Below are 25103 nucleotides of genomic sequence, written 5' to 3' on the forward strand. Positions count from 1 at the left end.
CATTGAGCAGTAAACAGAAGGATTCAATGTCCCCGGTGACATCACTGGTGGCCATATTCAAACTAATTTACTCTCAATAACTGTTAAACTAAATTAATGTGTAACTGTTTTTGGATGTCTGTGAGATTATGTCCAAAATAAAATCAGCATTGTTTGAGGGAAGTGCCCCTTTAAGATACTGTACACTTATGATTGATAACAAACCTAAATTAAGAATACAAAGCAAGTTAGAAAATCTCAAACATGTGCTTTTATTTATATCCATTATTTATACAATTTAGATATGATATACATTTAAAACATCTACATTAATAAAACAGTAAAACAATGCTCAACTAGAAGACTGAACCAATGTTGCACTTTTAGACAAAGATGAAAAAATGGTGAACCATGATTTAAAAGAAAAAAAACAGAGACACGAAATGCGTTTGCAAGATAATGTTGCCAAACATTTTGCAACAAGTTTCACGCTCCAAAAAATAAAAATAAATATAGTTGGGAGTGAGGAAAAGATCCATTTCTGGTCAGGATCACGTATTGAAGGCAGTAAAAAAAATATATGAAAAAAGAAATGTTTAAATGTTTCCTCAAACTGCTTGACAATACAGTAGCACCAGTATACAGACAGACAGGCATATCCAAAGTATACTTACACTTGTGAGGAAAACATGGAAAATAAGAAAAGTACAGAGGCCATGTTCCGTCTTACAGTATGGATGATGTGCATAAGATTGAGGTTTAATTAAGTGCAACATTTCTCCACTTTGTCCTCGGCTAGAAATGTATGGTATGTGCATAATCAAGGTGGAATGGATGATGTACCAGATTAGCCTCAATGCAGATGTACAAAAACAACCGCCGTAACTACTGTAAATGGCACGTCATTTCACCAGACAACTTGTCAAACAAAACCTAACTCCATGATTACAAAAGAATGCCGACATCATTACGAGGATAAATGTCTTTTGCAAGAAGAAGAAAAAAACAATAGTGTTTCTCAGTTTGGGCTTCATTACAAGGAGTCGTTGTACCTTCCCTTAGCGGTGCCCCTTGGTCCAGTTCCACTGAAAGCAGGGCTGTGCAATAGGAATAGCATGGTGGCTTGTTCTACACCGTGGAGCATGGAATGACAAAAGAGGGGTTTATGGCATAGCAAGGTGCAAGAAGTACAAGAGGAAAAGCCAAAACCAGTGGGGAGACAACCAATGCTTTCACATATTATTCAGTTCCATTAGAGTCTGGTCCAGCATCTGGTGCATATCGAGGTTCTCTTCTTTAGCCTGTGCCAGTTTCTCTGTTAGGACACCAAATAAAGAGAAGATTCAAAATCACACAAGCGAGCAGAGTTAACAAAATCACGTGGGTTGGCTTGTATTAATATTCAAACTGGCAGTGGCCACGCCACTCAGGTCAGTCATTCATTTAGTGTACAGTGTAAACCCGAGCTACAACATGTAAAATAGTTAACGATAGACTGAGACACATTGTTATAGAGTTAACTAGGTTTGTCTATGGTAGTCAAGCACACCATGCAAATAAGGCATACAATAAAGCAATTCCATCTTATGTATGCATTATAGCAGTGGTTCTCAAAGTGCAGTCAAGGGCCTGCCAGGGGTCCTTGAGGGGGGTCAAGGGGGTCCCCAGACAAATTTGGGATTTGCTTTATATATATGATTCTTTATGTGTTAAGACTATATGTTAATAGCATCATAAAAACATGTATTGTTAGATAAGACATTAATAAGCGTATTAAGCTTTATAAGCTTGTTAAACAAACTTGTTAAACATTCATTGAGTCTTACTAACTTACCAATTCTGTCATTGTTAAACCTTTACTAAGCTTTTTTTGTTGCTTTATTAAAAAGGTAAAAAAAAGAACATTATTAATTTATTAGCAGTTAACTATGCACGTATTAAAAGTTAACTAAGCATTTTGCAGCTACTGTACCAGATCTAAACAAGAACAATGCCTTAAGGTTAATAAATCCTTTATCGTGTGAAAGTGGAGAGTACAAATATTTGTTTAAATAAATAATAAAAAATCTAAATAAATTCAGATGAGCCGTTTTAAAGTGTGTTTTTGCGACTCACTGCTAAAACATTGTATTTATATGTAGTTTTTCTATTCACATTTGATCAACTTTGACCACATGTAGTGCTCATCCCAGATGGCGGAACTGCGAAAAGCATAGTTAACTATTAGTAAGTGCATGAAAAATTACTTGAATTAATTACCTTAATAAGGCATTGTTCTCGCTTTAGATCTGGTAGCTGCAAAAAGCTTAGTTAACTGTTAATAAGTACATAGATAACTGCTAATAAATTAATAATGTTTTTGTACCTTAATAAAGCAACATAAAAAGCTTAGTAAAGGTTTAACAGAATAGGTAAGTTAGTAAGACTCAATAAAGGTGTTTGTAATGCTATTATACACAATTATAAGAAACCCAAGGCTTTTTATTAGCGTTCTTAAATTAAGCAGTCTATAGATTGTTAATGAGTTTCTTATAAGTGCTTATAATCAAACAATGTTTGTCATTATTAACACATAATTTTAATAAGCATGTTATAGGGCCTTATGACCTATTAACTAATGCTTCTTACAAGGACCTTAATATAAAGTGTTACCATATTTTCTCACATCAGTCTTTGAGACACACTCTCATCAAATAGGGGTCCATGACCCATTAGGTGTCAATTTGGGGGTCCTTGCCATGAACGTTTGAGAACCAACGCATTATAAAAACACAATATGCAACATTAATCCATAATAATTGGAATAATACAATGTCAACCAAGTTGACATTAAATGGATGTTATTATGATAATCCCTGATTTTGCGTATTTTGTATAGACGGTTTCCACAAACAACAACACAGAGCATCTCAAGCAGTGCAGGTATCACGGTCAACACCAACATATAGTAACAGCACTTCATACACAGGACGTGTATTTAGATTGGATTGTCGTTAATACGGTATCAACTCTATGATTAATACTGATGAAAACATTCACACTGTTTTAGTCCTCATTCAAGGCCACCCTGAGTTCATTAGAGAGCAGGCGGTTTTTCTCAAGTTGCTGGTAGAGGGGATCTTTGCAGTCAGACAGCAAGTAAGAAAAGAGAGAAGAGAGAAGAGAGGAAATCAGAGTAAAACTGGCAAAGTGCAGAGAGGAGGAAGTACAGCAGCATTCCTGTAAATACCTACCGGCCCACCGACCAAGTACATGTCTCCTCACGATGCTGCAATATCTGAACGGCCTCGAAGCAAACGGGCTAGATGGAATTACTTCAGTTTATTTTCAGATTTGTCCCCTTTCTTTCATTTCTTTTTGTACAGTGACAATGAGGGATTTCAGGCAGGTGTGTAGAGATGTGACAGAGGATGATTGAGCACATTGAAACCCAATGCTGTTGCAAGTGGATGGTATGGTGTGTGGAGCCGCTGGTTCACCCTGAGATATACTACAAAGAGATTAATACTGTCTCTGGATAACAGAGTGGGGGAGGGGTAATACTTCTGCTTGAGGACATTCAGTAATAGTGGGTGTGTGGGAGCATCCAAGGTATCGTACTGTTCACTAAACACACAGCCAGCAACACCAAAACCTCATCAATTCTTATTAAGAAACTATGATAAATCAGTCCACAGCCAGAATAAAAATGATAGATCACAAGGCAAGGAGTTTCAGAGATAGGCTACCATCTTGGAACTTGAAAGTGTGAACTCCATGTAACCTTTGTTTGGTCGGGACAATTCTGAGTCGAAAAAAAGTAAGTTGACTCAATTATGGTTCTGTAGAATAATTTAGAAATGTAAAAAGAAATGACACCCGACAAGAACACTGTCATCTAAAACAGATACCTCTTAACAACTACCGTTCAACATGGTACCGTGCATCCGACATTTATTCCTTTTGCGTTTTAATTTAAAAAAAAAAAACAGAATGTGTAAATCTATATATTTATTTAAAATCAATGACAGGATGCTGTATAATCAAACAAAGATCAAATTATGTCATCATCATTGGGGTCTCAATGGAGAGTCAAGCGACCTTTTTCATCTAAAGCTTTGTCCACCAAGCTTGCGCAAGCACAAGGTGACATACCTGGGTTCACATCCGCTACTCTACCCTGACGGACAATCCCAACAGCACTTCATGCCTCCGGCTTCCTCAGAAAACATCACAGAGCCCTCTCTACACCTGCCGCCACGCTGCTACTTGTGTTCAGCAGTTCAAAAATCCTATTACCAACGGGCCTTTCGGCTACAGTGCGGTTACAACGCTGCCGTAACCCTCCCAAAATATCTCAAACTTCAGCAGAGGACAATTTTGATGAAAGAAATGACTGACATAACGAGATCTTGCTAACTATATTGAGGGGGGAAGGGGGGTCAAGTGCTGATCACAAAATGTCTAATGGTCGTCTTCGGATGAAACACACAGAAATGGTCTAAATTACCTCTTCGGTTGCATGAACAATCAATAGGAACATGGCGTGAAATCATGGCTTCCTGGTTTTATTACAGCCATGCAAAAGGAAACAGAAATCAAATTGGAAAAAAGGACAGAGTAAAGAGATACAGCTTACAAGGAAGTGAGGACGTTTATTTTTACATAACGCAGAAGGTTTCTAAGGTTCTGTACAAGAGATGGGATAAAACCGACTTTGACATGAGGGGGTGGAGACACGAGGGGGGGCGGGAGCGGGTGATAAAAGGGGGACGGGGGAACGAAGACCAGGCTGGAGAGAGCAGACAGAAGCCACTCAGCCGGCGGGAGGCGTCTTTGATGAAGTGTGAACAATTTATCTGTGCAGAAGAGAAGAGGATACAATGAACCGCAGGGCTGGGGAGGGGGGACAGGGCTGTGGAAAACGTGAGATGCGCACTACTACTACTACTACTACTGCAAGACAGCGGAGTCACACCAAGTCACAAGGAAACCACAATGTCAAGTAAAACAGTCCGACAAACTCTACTACAGAGAGGCTGTTGGATCACGAGGAGCAGCACTTGGACCATGAATGGGTCCGAAATGGGGCTCCTTGTCATGTCCCTCAAAGGTTGTCTGATTCATGAGGGACAAAACCCACCAAAAAGACAACTTGCGGACCTCAGCTTAGTCAGTGACGGCAAGACAAGTGACAACCTAAGCTAATGTTAAGGACAGAAAAGGGGGGGGGGGGGGGGACTTTCTTCTGGATAGAAGCAGACCGTGTTAGTAGCGGACACTAGTGGGAGGGAGACACACTTAGGTACAAGGGGAGACACACCCATGACCTTGATACAAAATACCGAAAGCATTCGCTTGAATGGCTTTCCGAATACAAATGCCCACGTGCATTTGTATTCTGAACATGACATTTACTTGCATAAAACTCACAAAAAAAAATAAACATTGATTACTTTCGACATGAAGAGTAATACAATGAGCGACAGCGTTAAGCGTCACATTTGTAAACAAAAATAAATCGACACGTTATGTTCTGTTGGAACAACAACGTGACTTCCACCAGCTGTACTGTGCCTACTGGGGCTGAAATGAAGAGTCCCATGATTAGGAAGTGACAAAGCGGAAACCACTTAACTGTGTGAGTCGCACTTGCCCATTTTTGAGGTGGGATGTGGTTCCACAGACAACATAATACAGCGTTGTCCATTTTAAGACTATCTTAGAGAGTATCCCACGTGGAGAGATAACATATAGAGAAACGACTGCACAATTTGTATGGCTATTTAACTCTTGTAGGAACAGAAACAGCAGGTGGATATAGTAGATATGACGGGTACATAGAGAATATGGGGGAGGCAAAGGGGGGGTGGTTGGAGTGTTGGGGAAAGGCAGGCACAGAGTGAGGATAGGGAGGCAAGCAGCAGGCAAAACAGGTGGACAATTACATGGAGGTCATGTCGTTGAGGGCGTGGTCCAGCTCCTCGCTGATGGCCTTGTACTTCAGTTTCTGGGCATACAACTCATCTATTGGTGGGCAAGGGTTCAGGGGGTGGGGGTGGAGGGGAGTGGGAGGTAGGGGTGGAGCGTGCATGGAAAGGGGGTGAAGGGTGGAGCATCCAGAGGGTGGAGACGCAGCCAAGGAGGACAGAGACGCACAGAATGGAAAAGGGAGAAAAAAAGAAAAAAAACGTTACACCAAGAGAAAGGATAGAAACGCCACAGTAAATTCCTCAGCATCATCAAGAGATGATGAACAGTAGAACCCCGGGCCCTCCGGACCTCTCATTTCATTACCAGATGGCCGCCTCCCCGGCCCTCATGATTACTGTGACAGCCCTGCGAGGCCTTCTTTCAGCTACACACGTAGGTGATTTACTGTGTGACCCCTGGCTGCGAGGAGACGTCCTCCAGTGGGGGGGGATAACATGAGCTAATGTCACACAGGCGCCGATGTTACGCATCATGTCCCGTCACCTAAATCCATCGCACACACAGGATCCCAAATCCCATCAACTGCACAGGATGACGTGAAATATGAATATCGCAAGGGAAGGGTTGAAATAATAAGATGATGGAAATGAGGGCAAAGCAGGTCAAGAATTTGGAAGCATAGAAAATAGACTTGAGAATGGGAAAATATTGATTTTGAAAAAGAAATGCACTGACCGCTTACTGTCCGTCACCATAATGGACATCATTACAAAATGCTGACAAGAGTGTTTTTTTAAGTGAAAATCAACAACATCATACCTTCCAGGTCATCAATGGTCTTCTCAAGCTTGGCTACTGATCTCTCAGCGAACTCAGCACGAGTCTCAGCCTGTTGGTAGACAAGACAGATTGATAAGAGCCTGATTCACATTTGCACAGTAATACAGCCGCTCACAGTAACACTGCTAATACAGCCGCTTACATTCACACAGTAACACTGCTAATACAGCCCCTCACATTCACACAGTAACACTGCTAATACAGCCACTCACATTAACACAGTAACACTGCTAATACAGCCGCTCACATTCAAACAGTAACACTGCTAATACAACCACTCACATTCAAACAGTAACACTGCTAATACAACCACTCACATTCACACAGTAACACTGATCCTACAGCACTGGCTACAACGTCTGCCCCCCCCCAGAAAAAACCCTTGAAACTTGCCTCCTTCAGCTTGTCTGTGAGGACCTTGATTTCCTCCTCGTACTTGTCTTCCTTCTGTGAGTACTGTGGGTCAAAAACAAATGATAAGAGTCAGACAGGTGGACGCAGTGGCACGTCTATAAATCAGAGTAGTGAACAGAAGTGATACAACACCGAATGATCATTTCCATATATTTCTACGGGCAGGCATTACGAAGATGACTAAGTTATTCCAGTTTTTTTGTCTTCACTCTCCAGGAGGAGACGAGGAGGTGGACGACAGCATGCGTCGAGGCTGAGAGCCCCACACCTACCTTCTCAGCCTGGGCCTCCAGAGACTTCAGGTTGTTGGTCACAGTTTTCAACTCTTCCTCAAGCTCAGAGCATTTGCTGGCGTTTTAAAGATAAAAAAGGGAGAGAGGGAGGAGGAGGAGAAGAAGAAAAGAAAAAGGGGACAAAAGTGGGTTGGAGGGGAAAAGGTGACCACGTAGAAGGACGCCGAGGATGGAGAGACCAGGGGGTTGGGACATCAAAATGGCCAGAGGAACAGAGTGAGAGAAAGAGAGGGAAACATAAAAGTAAGAACCAGGAGGATAATTAAAAAAAATTATAATAATAAAAGAGGATGGAACCACAACGTGCCTCAAGCGCAGCAGGAATGTGAGTACGAAAAAGAGGGTAAAAAACATCCCTTGTAAAAGTAATCTAAAGCTGTACGGTAGTTTAGTTCTTTATGCTGTTAACTGTGGGGGTGAGAGGTTTCATTCTGCACAGTTCCTGCCAGGTTAAGGAGGTGTGAAAAGACTGTACAGATGCCCAGAACAAGAGCCCCATAAAACAAGGAAAAAGAAACAACAGGCGGAGCAAGGCAGACAGACACAGACAGAGAGAGAGAGAGAGAGAGAGAGAGAGAGAGAGAGAGAGAGAGAGAGAGAGAGAAAGAGAGAGAGAGACAGAGTGATGGCCACTCTGGGAGAGTCGTCTGATGAGAACATACCTAACCATATATTAGTACTGTGTATTATGTTTGGCTGTAGCAGTACCTTTTCATTTGAGGAGTTTAGTGATTTTAGGCATTGCTCCAAGACTCTTAGCTCCACATCCTCCCGCCGAGTCCGTCTGTTAGTGGGCGTGGCGTACGAGAGCCAAAAAAGCCATTCAAACCATGGAGCGCATGCAAATTGTCAGCACATGCGACAAGAAGAGAAGGCACATTGTTTAAAATGAAAACGAGTCTTGTACTTTGTGGACTAATGTTAAAAAAAGAGAAAAAAAAGGAGGGGTAGGCAATTTTCTGAGGAAATGAGCGAGAGTGAGCTTTACTTGTCGAGCTGAAATAAGAGCGCAGGTGTCACTTCCGAAGCCCGGCACAATGTGCTATACACACGCAACCAAAAGGTGTTCTACAGATGCCGAGAGGCACAGGCAGCTTCAAGCTGCTTCAAAAGATAATACAAAATAGTATCTATATTTGTAGCCTCCGATTGTATTTTTCGAGTATCCAATGTGATCCCAGAAACACCACTTCTGATTGGTTCTTAAGATTCAGAACCTGAAAATGGGAAATGTCTGATTACAGGGCCTGGGAGTCTCACAGAGACAAGGATTTATTTCTCAATACATTTGATTTACCAGTAGCTGTTGGAATATAAAGAGAGAATGTCACCAAATATGACCAAAAAGGTTCCTGAAAAATATTGCCTACCCCACCTTTAAAAAAGGTGCTATAGATAACATTCAGCCACTAGTGTCACACTAGAGCACCAGCATGTCATTTATCCAATCAGGTGCATTCCATGAGGGGGAAATGGGAAGTAGAGGGGATATACATGCCTCCAACATGTAAACAACAACATTCATCTTGGACACACAATTCTTTTAAGTGATGCATTCATTTTAAATATTTTTTTGGGGGGAATAAACACTTTTATTCCACACCTTTCTAAAAACTATGTTTTTTGTTTTGTTTTTTTACGATTACGCTACATACCAATTTTATCTATAGTACCTTTAAGCGTTTAACTGTTAAAACATCAGCAGACAATACATGCAGGTTAAGTGCAGATTTGGGAGTAGGGATTAAATGATCTTACCCCTCTGAGAGCTCAGCGCGCTCCTCTGTACGCTCCAGGTCACTCTCAATGATGACCAGTTTACGGGCGACCTTTAAGTGTAAGCAAGCACAGTCAAGTGTTACAACAACATGCAACAACTCTCCTGTAGGGCATCTGAAATGAATAAAGTGATGTGGGACATGGTGCGGTGTGCCTGGGCTAAATTATATATTAGCATCAAAAGTTTCAAAACATTGAGAAGTATGTGTTCTACAACACGTTCACAACATGACTACCAATCATGGCAGATATGTGCCACCAGGGGGCGATCTCAGGGAGAATAATGAAATGTTCTGGACACTTGTCTTGATGTCTTTACAGAACAGTGTCACTGTGAGTCAGCAGTAGATGCTAGGTACTATCATTTTGGAGTGACGCATTGTAGTTTCACATTGAAATTGTGAATATTCAAATACGCAAAATTGACCTTGGATACTGTTCAGCAAATAAACTGCTCACAGTTGCCGGTCACTGATGATCAGAATGTCAGGGAGCTACAACTGCGTGTCAACTTTACAAAACAGAATGAATGTCTTTCCTAAACAGAACTAGTCTGGTATAAGTTATGCTGGACAGGTGTGGAGACAGCTGGAAAGGCAGCTGGCCGCTGAGAAACTCGCCTCCTCGTATTTGCGGTCAGCCTCCTCAGCGATGTGTTTGGCCTCCTTGAGCTGGATCTCCTGCATCTCCATCTTCTCCTCGTCCTTCATGGCCCTGTTCTCAATGACCTTCATGCCTCTGTGTGACGAACAAACAGACAAAGAGATGTCAGGGGTCACTTCCTCCTCACAGCACTGCCGTTAACTCCCTGCAGATCAAACAGCTCCAGACCGGAGGACAGAACTAGGTGGAGGACTGTATATATGCATTGTTCACATTGACTGGCAAATCTTTTAATATATCCTTTCAAATGTAGGGGCAGATTGGCTTTCTGGTGTGGCAGAGGGGAGAATAACAACGTAGCTTTTAGATTTGGAATGACAGGAAAGGACACTGATGCAGCTACTGTGACTGTATACATTGTCTGGCATTAGGCTTTGCTGCATTGTTTATGTCTCCTGGTCTCTTGATTAATTGAAAATGGGGGACCCGGATGTAAACAAGACGAAAGTCTTTCTCTGGTCTGCATCCCCTTAACAATTGTTTGTATTGAGCTGTACTGTATTGTACCCATTCTGCAATCTGTTAATAATGTTTTCAATCAATCAATCACCAGTCAGAGTGTTGTCTCACTGCAGTACGTCTTCAAAAGGGAGGACAGGGGGGGAATATATACACGTTGGACCCTAAGAACCCACCTCTCGCTCTCATCTGCTGCCTTCTCAGCCTCCTCCAGCTTGGTCAGGGCAGTAGCCAGACGCTCCTGGGCACGATCCAACTCTTCCTCCACCAGCTGGATGCGTCTGTTGAGGGAGGCGACATCAGCTTCAGCCTGAGAGTAGGAGAGAAGAGCAGCGCGTCAGAACCCGTCAACATATTGGATCGACGATTGGGACCAAATTCACTCACACATCATCAGTAACATAAAAAATATCAACGCAAAGAATGTGTGCGACTTAGATATTTTACTTAGTATGGTGGTGCTCTCTAGTACGATTTAACAGTGCCCTGTATAGTGATTGTAATGGGTCTTTAAAATGGGGTTTCTGCAGTGAGATACCTGTTGGAGGGAGGAGAACCCCCCTCCCCCCACTGCAACAGGGCTTCCCCTGCGCTCCAAGTATAATGATAATCATCCGAGGCCCCTGGGCTGACAGAGGGCTGAATGTCTCTGTCTCATTGCTAGGCCCTAGAGAGAACATTAACAAGGTTCAAGTCATGGTGTGCCAGGGACTATTACACTGTCAGAGGCCACACACATACGCCTCCCTAGATAAACCACAACAGTGGACGTTTCCTGCATAATGGTTACATATACTCTGCTGAATGTTAATATTAACCAGTAACTTTGTGGTTATAGATTTAGTAGCTATACAGTAAACGTATTTCATATTTAAAGAAAATAAATTAATTCCGGCTACAGAATCCCCTCATAGTTTATGACCGCTGCGACGACACAAACTTCAAGATCTTTTTCCACCTTGCTTCCCACTTCCAAGACCTTGAAACCTACAGAAGAGTTAATGTGCTGCTGTGCTGCTGGGGGCAAAGGGCATCTCAAGACTGTATCTGTGACCTGGAAACTTCTAGAACGACTGAAACCGGTGAAAGAGAGATAAATGTATCAGCGACTCTGTGTGTGTGTTTTTTTTTTTTTACCCAAAAACACACCACTGCTTAAAATAAATCACCAAACCGCCAATCGTGTTAAGCGTTTGTAGTGACTATGCTGGGTACTATGCTCCAGTAAGAGACGTCTATTTCCTGTTTCTATGTCAGCTCTCAGGCTCACACAGGGGACAGACACCTGGCTCTGTATATGAACCCATTGTCCTTATATGGGCAACTCAATCAATCACAATAACATAGGCCCAAGTCCCCGGGCAGATAGTAATCATTACTTCAAAGCTCAGGCTACCTGGTGCCGCTGCATGTAGACCTGGTCCGTCACAGACATGATTCTGCACTTTAGGGCCAACTAATCACCGGTATATAAAAAAGGAGGCTATGCAGGAACTGATGAGGAACAAATAATATAATAAGTAGGCCACCTAAGAACACATAATATAATAAATAGGCTACCTACCTGAGGACAAATTATATAAAAAGGTAGGCTACCCAAGAACTAATGAGTAACAATAATGGTATGGCTGTTAATGTTGCAATATTTTGTAAACAAACAGGTTATTTGACCATCAGTTTGCACTAAGGAACAATTAAAGCACTCGAAGCTACTCTGGGGATAATAACTTATTATAATTATGACAGAAGCAACTAGTTAACATGAAACTGGTTTATTCACTTTTGGAATTGGGAGGTAAAGCAGGTGGACCATTCTGTTTGCACCTGCCAGCCAGATGACAATTACTGTCTGTGGATGATACAATGACATTTTGGCTACAATGTGACATGATCTCTTTTAATTATTGAAATCGAAGCCTATACCGAATGATATCCATGATGGCACAAGTAAATCAGTGAGTTGGAGCCTGCAGGCTAGACACATGGGCAGTGAGTGGGAGATAGCATCATATAGCACTGCACGCCAAGTACAGCTCAGCGAGAGAAATTCAAAGTGATGACCTAGATTAACGAAGCGAGCCTAGGTTGTAGTGATGCTCCGTTTGGCACGTATGCGTTGGATTAGTACAACGGTGTAGACATGCTTACTAATTCTCTGGATTTCCTCTGCAAGCCCAACTCCCCCTGCAGTCTCCCAGCTCTCTCCTCTGCACCGTCCGCCTGCTCTTGCAACTGTTTTATTTTCCGTTTGACCGCCTCCAGCGATGCAGCTGCCATTATTATTATTATTATCAAATGAAACAGTAGGAATGTCCATGGAGCGAGATGACGCCCTGGAATGTAGACTAAGTGGAGAGAGGCTGCACGGTCAGTGCACGCGCTTTAAGGACGCACGCAGTGCCTGGGAAATTACACCGGAAGTCACAATCACAATGTTTATATAGAGCGAAAGTATTTTCTGGTAAAGCTTGGTTCTGCATCAAATTGCCGCGATAGTTCATAAAAATGATAATGGGTGACAATTGATTGACACAAAATATCAATGTTACATGATGACAAATGACAAGGATACGCCCCGTTATTATCATGAGCATCCTATACGGATGGCACGACAGCACCCTCTGGGGGTCAACTTTGAGCAGTGCAAGTGGTGGTGAAATAAAGTCTATACTGAGAAAGAATGTTACTCAAAGTAGCCAAGGGGCAAATATGATCTTCATTACAAACTGATTAATGTAACCTAAGCGTAACTGCCTTATGCATATGTAGGCCAGGCTAATCGTTTTATTTTATCCTCGGCTCCTACAGCAATTGATCTTGAGGACCATCCTTGATTGGCCCTTTTATGCCTTTCCATACTTTTCTATATAATTTAACTTGGGGGAAATATGTTTTATGAGACCCTAGCATGCTTTCTCTCAAGGTGTCACATGTATTATGTGTATAGATTTCCTTTCATTTATAATAACAAATTATAAGAATTATAATAAACTACCCACTGCCGGTAATCTAAATAAAAATAGGTAGAAATGAATAAGCATTCTCCACTGACGATAAAAGGGAAAACGTTACTCCCCAGTGAGAATAGTGGGAGACAGTGTCATTTTGACTCCAATTGATCCTGTTGCGAAAACGGGCACGGCGCAGAGAAGCAGCTCAATCTTGACCATATAAAGCAGTGGGCTATATTTATCCAGACGGTGCTCTCTGCGCTCCTGGGAGACCAGTCTGCACATTTAGAGAGTTCACTTTCCACTCATAAATGTCGTCTTCAGCCGAAGAACTAAAGGAATGAAAAACTCTGTAGAGCAAGAGACGATTATGGGACATTGAGGTTGTTTAACTGTGATGGCTGATGGGATCAGTTGCTCGGATACAGTCATGTGTTCAACTGTATAAACAGCACCACCATTATTTGCGTTGATGCATGCGTGCCTGTGCATTTGTGACATTGACAGAATATTAAATGACAGTTTAACAAATTATATTATTATTATTATTATTATTATTATTATTATTATTATTATTATTATTATTATTATTATTATTATTATCATTATTGTTATTATTGCAGCCTGTTGCCAATGATTGGCAGGTGTGTAGCACCTATAGGCTACTGTATCCATATAGCCTAAATCATTAAATCATGTAAACTGATAGATGCATTTGAAATGCCCACCAAGGGCCAGATAATCCCATAATGTTATACTGTCATTTCACATATTCGCAGTGACATAGCAGAGATGTGTGAAAGCTTAGTGCGGGAATGGTGCAATTGTGTGCGCCCTTTTTTGTTGTTGTTCTCCTTTTACTCACGTCGGCGGCTTTCTTCTCAGCCACTTCAAGAGCCTCCTGTGCGTCCTTAAGCGACGTGGAGTACTTGTCCAACTCATCCTCAGTTCCCTTGAGCTTCTTCTGCAGAGCTACCAGGTCGTCCTCAAGCTGGTGTGTGTTCAGTGTTTCAGTGCGGATAGTTTCAAGACGTGATCAGCGAGGAAACAGAGTGCGTGAGCGCGCAGGAGCGCAGGAGCGCAGACAGACAGACAGACAGACAGAGAGACAGACACACAGAGGGAAGAGAGATAGGAAAGAAAAGTTAGGAGAATTGCATGCAAGTCAAAGAAAGTACCTTCGTGGCCACCTCATCGGCGCCCAGCAACTTTTCCTCCGCAGTTTGGAATTCCTCAATCACTTTATCCCTCTCGTCCTCGGTAATACGCAATTTCTTTTCCAACTCTCTCATATCATCCTCTAACTATACGTGCATATAAATGACATGTTATCAGGAGTAACAGCACAGACATGCACTTACTAATGATTATTTATCAAAATATGTTTAATTATCTTATAGCCTATGTATGTATCCATCTATCCATGGTTGACTATACGTTACATTATTGACAGAATAGTCAACACAATACATCATTATTCACATCACCAATTAGCCAAGAAGTTGAGGTGAAGATTTAGAATATCCCAAAAATCAAGAAAAATTAGCTTATTCTTAAATTTCCCCTCAAATGCTCCTTATTTGGAAACATCCTTTAAAAGCAATTAATCCACATTGAGGAGGTGATCCATTTCACCGGTGTAACCAAGCTCACAACCACTGGTAATTCCTGCCTTTTTTCTAAGGATCTTTGGGATTTTCCAAAAAAAAAGCAAAAGAGAAAAAATGCCGACCTGTTTGCTCCTGTCCTCTGCTGCCTTCTTGTCTCCCTCAGCCTGCTCAGCTCTGTCCAAGGCATTCTCCTTGTCGAGCTTGAGCATCTGCATCTTCTTCTTAATGGCATCCATGGCTGCTTATTGTTGTGTGACCCAAAAGTCCAGAGAAACAAGGAGGAGAGGAAAGTGCGTCTGTGCCTTACCGAACGCTAAGCTGAGTGCAAGCTCTTCTCCACTGTGCCCTGTCAATTATGTACTTTCAAGGGGGGGGCGCCTGGATTCTTTTTGGTCATCCAAGACTTTTTTGGAGACTGCTTGTGGGGGTGCCTTCGGCGTGCCCTGTAGTTTTTTTAAGATCTGCTCTGCGATTCGTCGTTCCCAGACATTTGACCGTTGATATGCCTATATATGGGGTTCGATGGGCAAGCCAACAGCCCCTGCTTCCTTTGCCTCATGTAATAAAAGCCATTGACGGATAGAGAAGATGGGGATGAAGACAACTGAGGGGCACTGGATGGAGTATCATTAGTTCACTGCACATGTTAAAGCATAAATAATTAGTTAAATTAATTGATTGTTGTTTATAGTAATTCAGTGACATTTGCGTTATAGCCAATTTAATTGCCATTTTCATTTCACCATGTCTGACGTCAAATTGATAAGAATGCACTATTATTGTTATTGTTATTGTTGTTGTTGTTTTTCTATCTCTCTATATTACTTCATATCTTTCTATAACTATTCTCCTTTGCCCCCAACAGGATGGGATCTGGGACTATACTGTGCAGCTGAGCCAGTGGTCCTATGGCTGTGTGCATGGGCTTTCATCAGCTTACAGCCATCAGTGTGTTTGTTAGTTCCTAAGGGATGAGTGGTATTGGGCCCAGGTCTAAAGTGCTTTGTGAGAAGAGGTGGTGGCGGTGAGAGACTGGAGGCACCGCGCGGGGGGGTATTGTTCACAAGAAGAGGGGTGTTAAGACCAAGAGGTGTGTCCCAAATTGCCTCCTGCAAACTGTTGATGCGTCGCTTGGCCGACGGCATCTATCAAATAGCCAAGTGGGACGGCATTAATTTACAACTGAGCAGCTGTTGTGACACACGGCCGGGATGTGATTGACTGAAGAAAAGTTGTTCGAAGCTGTCCCAAGATAACAATGCTAATTTATATCTTATTTAAACGCAAACCTGGATTCAGAAATGGAGTTTGGAAATTGTAGCACAGATTAATTCATTAATTGATGAATCAAGAGTGTTGACTTGGGATGCCCCCCCTTAGTCAATTCATTGGTCGGTTTGGTCTTAGTCGGCCAAAACTTTGTTAGTCAATTAGTCTGTCTATGACTGAATGAGTTATTTCCTGAACAATTTTAACATATCTAGTAAACATGTGATTGAGAGAGATCCTGCACGCGGGAAACACAATTCTACACTTTTACATGATTAAATCAACTAAATGATGAATCCACAAAGTTCCACGACTATCAGTTGACTAAGACGGCCTTTCGTTGCAGACAACTTTACCTATCGTGCAATATTTTAATAGAATATTAATTTTTTCCCTTTGAGACTCTTTACACTGAGATAGTGAGAAAAGAGTCACAGAGTGAAGACATCTTCAGTCTTCTCCTAGTTCCCACAAAGATTCTCCTGAGGGTATTTTTAGGATCGCCTCCGTCTTGGAGCACCTGCCCCAGTCTGTAAAAAGGAACCAAGACAGTGCCAAGTGTCCGGGGGACCGTCGTTACAGGATATGCCCCTAAAATAATCTGCCCATAGGATCTTATGTTGTGCATCGCCTTTGGTCTGGTTCTTAGGCTATTACTGATACACGTATACGATATCTGCAATAAAATAACGCTTAAGTTGTTCACATGATCTGTTTGTGGAGCTAATTCAACGACTGGCGTTCATATTGTTTTCAGCCGGTCACACAGTAGTGATATAAACTCTTGGAAACAGCAGGGTATGATAAAATCACCCATTTGTTGATCAGGCCCAACCCCCCCCCCCCCCCCCCCACCTCCAATGTACAGCCCCACCCACCCAACCCCACCCCACCTACCCAACCTCCTCCAATTTACAGTTTCTATGTCAAATGTATATACACTTTTTCTGGACACTTTTTGTATCACAAACAGTACTGTATTTGCAAATCTGGTATGTCATAAATGTATAGATGTAGCAGTACTGTCTATCTGTATGTCGTGTGTGTCATATGATGAATTGAAAATGGGGGACCCTGATATAAACAAGACGAAAGTCTTTCTCTGGTCTGCATCCCCTTAACAATTGTATGTATTGAGCTGTACTGTACTGTACCCATTCTGCAATCTGTTAATAAACTTTTCAATCAATCAATCAATCAAAGGCCCCTCTATAGTCCCTGCCATTGGAATGGTAATTCAGGCGTAAACCCATGCATCTTCAATGGGTGGCCCGTAGACTTTCAGTGATAGGTAGACGTTTCTCCTGCAGTCAGTGCCAGCTCATGGCATAACAGAGAGACACTTGTATAGCGGTGAAATATACTTGCCGTGTGTCTTTTATTGTTGACTATACTTTCCTCTCCTCTGGCGCAGAAAACCGGCGTTGGCTGACACATATGGCTTTAAGGTTAGGGTTCTGTAAATACTTTGTCCTTTAAACTTTCCTTGGTGCTGTGAATGCAGGGTGATAGTTTGTTTTCTTTAAATAACTACAGCTCAGCCGCTGCTTCAGTCAGGACCCCAACCAAGCCTTACATTCCTATCAGTCTTCGGAAATCTGTAGATTTTAATAAGACGTATATAAATGTGTGTATATTTCAAATCTTAATCCTGGTTCTATTTTCCAAATAGTTTTAAATCAAGATATGGGGTATGTCTGGGAGTGTTGCATTTGTTTATTTAACATTTAATTTTGGATTTCATGGTGTTTTTGTTTTGTTCTTGATTTATTGTGATGTTTCTTCTTGACTTGTTTAAAGAAGACGTGTCCGGCCCATGGGGACATTAACGTGTGTTGTCGGGCCTTACAAATACTTTTGATTTTAAAAGACGAGCAAGTACAGTTCAAACGAAAGACTGGCATATCATAATCAAGAGTTATAATCCACGTTACCGTTATCATCAATATCATTATCAAGAGTTGTAATCCACGTCACCGTTATCATCAATATCATAATCAAGAGTTATAATCCACGTTACCATTATCATCAATATCATAATCAAGAGTTATAATCCACGTTACCGTTATCATCAATATCATAATCAAGAGGTATAATCCACAATACCGTTATCATCAATATCATAATCAAGAGTCATAATCCACGTTACCGTTATCATCAGTATCATAATCAAGAGTTATAATCCACATTACAGTTATCATCAGTATCATAATCAAGAGTTATAATCCACGTTACCATTATCATCAGTATCATAATCAAGAGTTATAATCCACGTTACCATTATCATCAATATCATAATCAAGAGTTATAATCCACGTTACCGTTATCATCAATATCATAATCAAGAGTTATAATCCACATTACAGTTATCATCAATATCATAATCAAGTGTTATAATCCATGTTACCATTATCATCAGTAGGCCTATCATAATCAAGAGTTATAATCCATGTTACCGTTATCATCAGTATTAATCAAGAGTTATAATCCATGTTACTGTTATCATCAAGGGCTTTGTATCTGCACGACCTCTGTGCTTTTGCATTGCAATCGAATCTGATCCTAAAATTGTCCTCCACAGTATTTTCATCTAGAGTAGGCCTACACTGGGGAGATGTTGTGGTGGCATGCTGGATTTGCTGCGGCATTCTGGGAATGAAAATGAGCTCCATTATCGTGTTTTCTTTTTAACATATTGAAACAGTAAAAATAGCCCTAGGACCAATAACATGGCTTTGATGTAAGCAGTCACAAACCCCTTTCTTTGACTAGACATTATTGCCCTGTCGGAAAATCTGAGGTACCGGGAGATTTACTGCAACGCATCCAGATTTAGCTGTTTTACATGCAGGTGCCCATGGGAGATAGACAAGGGGACAAATAAGTGTGCACTGCACAGGCCTTTTTAATTTAATTAAAAGCAACATAAAAACAGGAGCAGTAGACGGTCTCCTTTCAATACATGGTTTGACTGTGTGGCTTCAGAGCTACACTGGGTTTCCTTTCCTTCGCCGCTGAAGTAAAAAACTCTCCAGAGGTATAATTTTGTGATCTTTGCTCTACTTCTCAAAGCGTTTTGGATTTTTTTTAAGAGCATTTTGACGAAGGCCTTTCAAAGCATTTGTTTTGTATGTAGATTACACTGTAAAATGTTAATGACCATTTAGTAGTGCAGTATTTAGTATGAAAGTAGCATTTTAGATATACTGTACATGTGAAAAGTATGTAATCCATTGAGTTTTAAATAAAGCACCTTTAAAAACAATGTACACAAAGTTAACAAATGATTTAATGCTTAAAAGCTGTGCTTTTCTAGCCGTCACATCATCCACAGTTATTGCCAAGTGAATGTTGCATCGTATTGTGTTTTCACATGGGAGAGCTGACGCTTTGTGTTTGGACTATAGGCTTTGTCTGTGTGCGATTCCACATGCTATTCACACGTTATGACCAGCACGCCATTAGCCAGCAATCGCCTCAATACCATAGTCTTCCGAGGTGGCAGAAGACAGTGAGGACACTCCAGACCTGACCAGGAGCTCATTCCTCATAGATTAAATTGTGTTTTGCCTGTAGATAACAACTCTCGCTATATGACAACTCATTGCTCCTTTTAGGCACAGATTTGAGATACTTTTGTGCATTGTACCGTAACCATGATAGGGAGGGGGGTTATAATCTGAGGGGAGAACACAATTTAAAGGTGCTAAACGTACGCACTACCATGAGAAAACACTGCATCTCGATATGTGGAGTGAAACTGTGGAACAGTCTAAATGTGGTGCTAAAGCAATGTCCAAACATGAGACAATTCAAACTGATGTATAAGGAAATTATGTTCACAAGGTACAGGGATGAGGAAGGGACTTGATATTCACGGGTGTTTACATTTTTATTTTGTTTTCTATTTTATTTTATTTTATACATATATAGTTTTTGTTTCTTGTTTTGCATATATATATATATTTTTTTTTTCTTTTCTTTTTTATGTTTAAAATAGTACACTCATTTGAGTAGTGGAAAAGGGGTAGGATTAAATAAGTGTATACTTCTTCCTACTCCTTTTCGAACATGCAGATTGAGTTGTTTTGCTTTTTGTTATTGTTTGTTGTATTCATTGCATGTTCGAAATAAAGACTTCAAATCAAATCAAATCAAACCATGAACATAACAGCGTGAGTTTGATTTAATTCCACACAGAAGTTTGGTGACAACGGTTGTGTCTACGAACAACGCAGTATTTCCATTTGCCTCAATGTGATGCTATAATATGGCCGTATCGGTGGATCTGTTACAGTGACAGCCCCCTGTGAATATGGAATGTCCGGTTTCCCTTGGTGGGTTTCACTCTGGGAGGAGCTGAGCTGTTCTTGCCTGAGAACGTGTTTGCATAAGAGAGCCCCTCGGGAGAGAAGCTGGAGGGAATTCTGTTGTGGCTAAAACGCTATTGCGTTACACAAAACAATTTCTCTGCCTCTGTGGAAGCTTAACCGTAATGCCTGCATTAACACACAGAATGTTGTGAAGTGTTGTTGGGTGCTCCCTCTGGGAAGTGAGAGTTACAGTGTTGCTGTTGGCACAGAACATGGTCACCTCTCGGGGCCAAAGCTCATAGTTACTGTGAGAAGCTGTACCGTTTTGATCCCATAGTTATATACGCTACCCCACTACCCCACTAGTGTCGCCGATCTGAGAGGTGAAACCTCATGCAGGAATACAGTACGGGACGGTGGCATATAGTCAGGGAGTGAAAGTACAGTGCCGGTGGGCTCCTTGTCAAATGCCATCTGAGGATTTCTGCAGACATGGTCCAGATATATATAGAGTCCCTTGGCTCCTTGTGACCGCACCCTTTAGGATCAGACTGCTCCATGCAGGGGCATATTCATTCAGCTGCAGGGGGGGCAGGGGGAGCAGGGGGAGCGGGGGAGAGTGGGTGGAGCAGGGGCACGGGGAGGGCGCAACCCTAGCGCAAACTGTAACCCGAGTGCGTCTAATGTCCTGATGTCATGAGGTTTCTTCAGTTATGTTCCATTGGCTTATAGACGTCGTCTGACACTTACAGCTAGTGTAGAGAGGGCGGACGCCACGGTGTTGGCTAAAGCTGTTAGTGTTATGTCTAGATACCAGAGATTGAATCCCGGTGTCAGCATTGCCTTCGGCTTGGGCCAGTCGTCATACTATCTCAATTGGCAGAGGTAGCGGGTGGAAGTCGATGGGTGGGGATTGGACGTTGTGGACAGCAACTCCTACAGGTCGGTTGGGGGGACGCCTGCACAGCAGAGACAGGAAGTAGCGGGGGTAGTGTGAGCTTCCCATGCGTTACACCTCGCCACTGAGAGTCCGCGCTGTCTGGTGAAAAGATGTGACAGGCTGCCTCCTCGTGTACTGGAGGGGACACGTGATGCAAGGCTTCTATCCTCCCTACGACCGACCAGTGGGAGGCATAGTCGAGCAACGTTCAAGACAGGGGAGGGGAGAATTGGAAATACGAAAATTGGGATGGGAGAAAAATAGAAAAATAAGGAGAAAAAGTGGATAAAAAAAAATATATATAAAAAAAAAAATAGATACCACAGATTGGCTCAGGTTGGAGACAGTTGGACAGTTCCTACGTGCAATAGGAAATAAGCAACATATTGTGCACAAAGCAAGACTCAAATCTCCCAAGTTGAAAGGCTACTGGAATGCTGTCTCATCGTCTGAGAGTCCTACACAGTGTCCAGTTCACTATTCATAATGTGCACTGCCGATTAGGCCCCTGCTGAACAATACGAGGTGCCACATTCCTGGGGTCGCTGCGTTCGGCTGCAGGTGCCCCCATTAAACCTGAGGAGAATTCCACCTGTGGCAGGTATTTGCTCCTGCTATACTGACAGAAAGGCTCTGTCACCACTCAGACCGCTGAGAATTACGGTGAAACGGCTGCGATCCAGGAATGGGGCCCCGGGTCTTGTCTGTTTCGACCTCCCTATAGTGGTCTTTCTCAGCACAAGGCTCATCCATCTGCTATGGCAGACCTTAACTTTCACTACCACACTACCAAAGGGTTAACCCTTTCACAACCACACTACAGAAGGTTAACCCTTTCACTACCACTCGCGGTAGTGAAAGGTTAACCTTCTGTAGTGTGGTAGTGAAAGGGTTAAAGGATACAGTTATTACTCCAGTCCTCAATTGATTTGTCTACAGTAAATCCCTTGTCTGATATATATTTTTTATTATGTTTGTGCAAATGTTTAAATGTCATGTCTTGTGCAGACATAATTGTAATGGGTCCCAGTTCAATGAAAAACGACTTTGTCCCCATTTTCTGCATTTGTTTATTATAGACAGAAATAACTCTGACGGTTTTGCTCACAGCCTCAAGAGCCCTTCAGACAGACAAGCTAGAATTCATTCAAAGAAAACGAGCTGGACTACGGAGGTAAAAATACCAAAATGTGAACGTTTTCTTGAGCTGGAAAAGCGGCTGCGGGTGGCAGTCATAATTGAGGAATATTTGTGGCCAACCAAGGGCTCCTCCCAAACTGTTTGTTTGTGTTCCGCTTCTACATACGGGGACCTAGAGGCAGGAATGAGAGCTGTATCTGATGCTGCTCCATCAGTTCCAGAACCAAAAACAAGGGGGGGGGGGGGGGGGGGGTGCATTAGTGGGGAACTGTCACGACTCATTTCAAAGTCACGTTGAGCGCCATGTTGAAATTCAAAATAAATTACTCTGAGCCGAGTCATAACATGTCATACAGCGATGTGTATCTGTTGGTCCAAAGTCGACTGCCATCGCATCATACGTGTGTGTGTGTGTGTCCCTCTTCATATTTTTAGGAATCAACACACTTGAGAGTCACTGTGTCCTGCACGTTCACTGTGTTTCCAGCAAAGGGGCACGTCAACAAGTGAGCACAGAGAGTAAATGATTGTTTACTGGCAGCTTGAACCTTTCTAGATAAGAGATTCCTTACCAGCATCAGGGCCGTGTCCTGGCCACAAATTCCTCATCCAGGGATCAGAGGCTGTTGAAAGCGAAGCCACTGATATGTGGAGGAGATCTCTCTGAAGTCATTGACCTGAACACTCAATGTCATCTTTAGTGGTGCTTTTTGCAGACAACTTCCTGTGCCAGATGTCTCTATACCCGCCAGAGAACTGTTTGGTGACTGCACTTTATTCTGTAACCATTCCATACGTTGCACCGGCATTTTGTTGACAAGACTCTTCAAATATTTGTCTCAATTCTTTTGACCTTATGTCACAAGGTTACAGCTTTCCTGTGTTTGCACACACAAGAGAGAATCCTCTGTGTATGTGCCCATATATGGTCTCTCTGGTGTAGTAGCTTTGTGTAAGCGAGGTAGAGAGCAGAGGCTTTTTGTCCAGAGATGTACTTGATACTTCTTTCCATTCCACGGTGCAGTAAAACTCCTTGGTATGCACTCACTGCCTGGCCCCTGTTCCTCCCTGTTACACTCCTGCCTGTGGTTCTTGTATAGTTAGATATAGTAAGTATAGCATAATGTCGGAGTTAAAATTGTATATTGTATATTGTATAGTAGTGTACATAGGAACCAGTGCCTTCTCAGGAATTTAGCATGTCTATTTGTATCATGCACATCTTATGTCTTCTTATTACCTGTTTTCTATTTTATTATTGTATTATTGCACAATCGATGCGGGCATGACCACCCACATTTCACTGTATGCCCTGGTATAAACAAATAAACCTCTTGAGTCTTGAGTCTGCCTGTCAGACGCTACTGGCACAAAGAAGAGGAGACACTGTTAGAACAGGGTGTCAGAGGGCGGTTAGGTGGCCGAGCGGAGATTGCGTTCGTCACCAACCCCGGAGCTGTGAGCTGGATTCGCCTGTTCGAATCCAGCTCACAGCTCCGGGGTTGTCACCAGCTTGGCTGGCCGTCTGCACTAATACAATTGGCTGTATTAGAGGGTGGGAGAAGCTGGCGGGGTGGGTCCGGGTCGTTGTAAACAGCGACTCCTACAGTTCGGTCGGGGCGCCTGCTAAGCGCGGATAGGACTTGAGGGGGATAGTGTGATCCTCCCACACGCTACGCCCTCTCGATGAGAATCCGCGCTGCCAGGTGAAAAGAAGCGGTGATTGGCTGGACGTGTGTCGGAGGAAGCACGTGGTAGCCTCCACTCTCCCAGATGATCTGACTGTGGGGGGTAAGTGCGCAGCGACCAGGAAGGGACTGGGAATTGGCATACGACTAACATTGGGATGGGAGAAAATCGGAGGAAAATGGAGGGGGAAAAAGATAAAAAAAAAAAAAAAAAAAACAGGGTGTCAGACTATATAGCTAGTATATGATGGAGGGTGTCATTCTTTCATTTGTTTATTGTTTGAGCTAACATGTTATTATTATTTTTGTTCTTTAGATGCGAAGCACATCTACAGTATATGACCGGCGTTGTTGTCACTAAACTCGTTTAGAAGCTTCGACAGAAGCTACTAACCCTACTACCCACACTCTATGCTTGTAGAACATACTTTTCAGTATAGGTACAAAATAAATCAGCTTCTACTGTCCTGTCATCGTAAAAAATGTATAAATCATGCGTGTTATTAGTGTTGATTGATTGATTGATTGATTGAAAATTCTATTAACAGATTGCAGAATGGGTACAATACAGTACAGCTCAATACACACAATTGTTAAGGCGATGCAGACCAGAGAAAGACTTTCGTCTTGTTTACATCAGGGTCCCCCATTTTCAATTCAGTTAACAGTAGCAATATGCAGCATCTAACTTGACTGTTTTGGTTGTAGAGTACGTCAGTGAAGTGACGTCACACCTTTTATTGTAATGTTTGTGAGTAAAGTATAAATCCACTTCCTGAAAGTACCCATGCTAAGCAGACTCAATAAAACCAGGAAGACAGTAGACATCTGGCGATTTTAAGATTACTGAAG

The 25103-nt window shown here is 42.2% G+C and overlaps 1 protein-coding gene across 4 annotated transcripts; it reads right to left on the reverse strand.

The window, feature by feature from the left end:
• Positions 1 to 227: 227 nt before the first annotated feature.
• Positions 228 to 15239, reverse strand: tpm1 (tropomyosin 1 (alpha); the record flags this gene model as incomplete). 4 transcript variants are annotated; one of them, XM_084335021.1, is made up of 10 exons in its annotated part: positions 15024 to 15238; positions 14157 to 14282; positions 10517 to 10650; positions 9839 to 9956; positions 9198 to 9268; positions 7419 to 7494; positions 7126 to 7188; positions 6712 to 6781; positions 5907 to 5985; positions 4588 to 4817 (listed from the first exon to the last, which is right to left on the reverse strand). In XM_084335021.1, exons 1-10 carry the CDS (start codon positions 15135 to 15137, stop codon positions 4814 to 4816), a joined length of 855 nt encoding a protein of 284 aa, XP_084191147.1. In that variant the 5' UTR covers positions 15138 to 15238. The 4 variants fall into 4 exon arrangements, with proteins under 4 accessions (XP_084191148.1, XP_084191146.1, XP_084191147.1 ...); XM_084335022.1 differs by lacking the exons at positions 4588 to 4817; positions 5907 to 5985; positions 14157 to 14282 and adding exons at positions 228 to 1294; positions 14470 to 14595; XM_084335020.1 differs by lacking the exons at positions 4588 to 4817; positions 5907 to 5985 and adding an exon at positions 228 to 1294 and having other exon boundaries at positions 15024 to 15237.
• Between the last annotated feature and the right edge of the window lie 9864 nt (positions 15240 to 25103).

Source organism: Notolepis coatsorum (genome assembly GCF_963971535.1).
Source record: "Notolepis coatsorum genome assembly, chromosome: 18".
In the NCBI taxonomy this organism is placed as follows: domain Eukaryota; kingdom Metazoa; phylum Chordata; class Actinopteri; order Aulopiformes; family Paralepididae; genus Notolepis; species Notolepis coatsorum.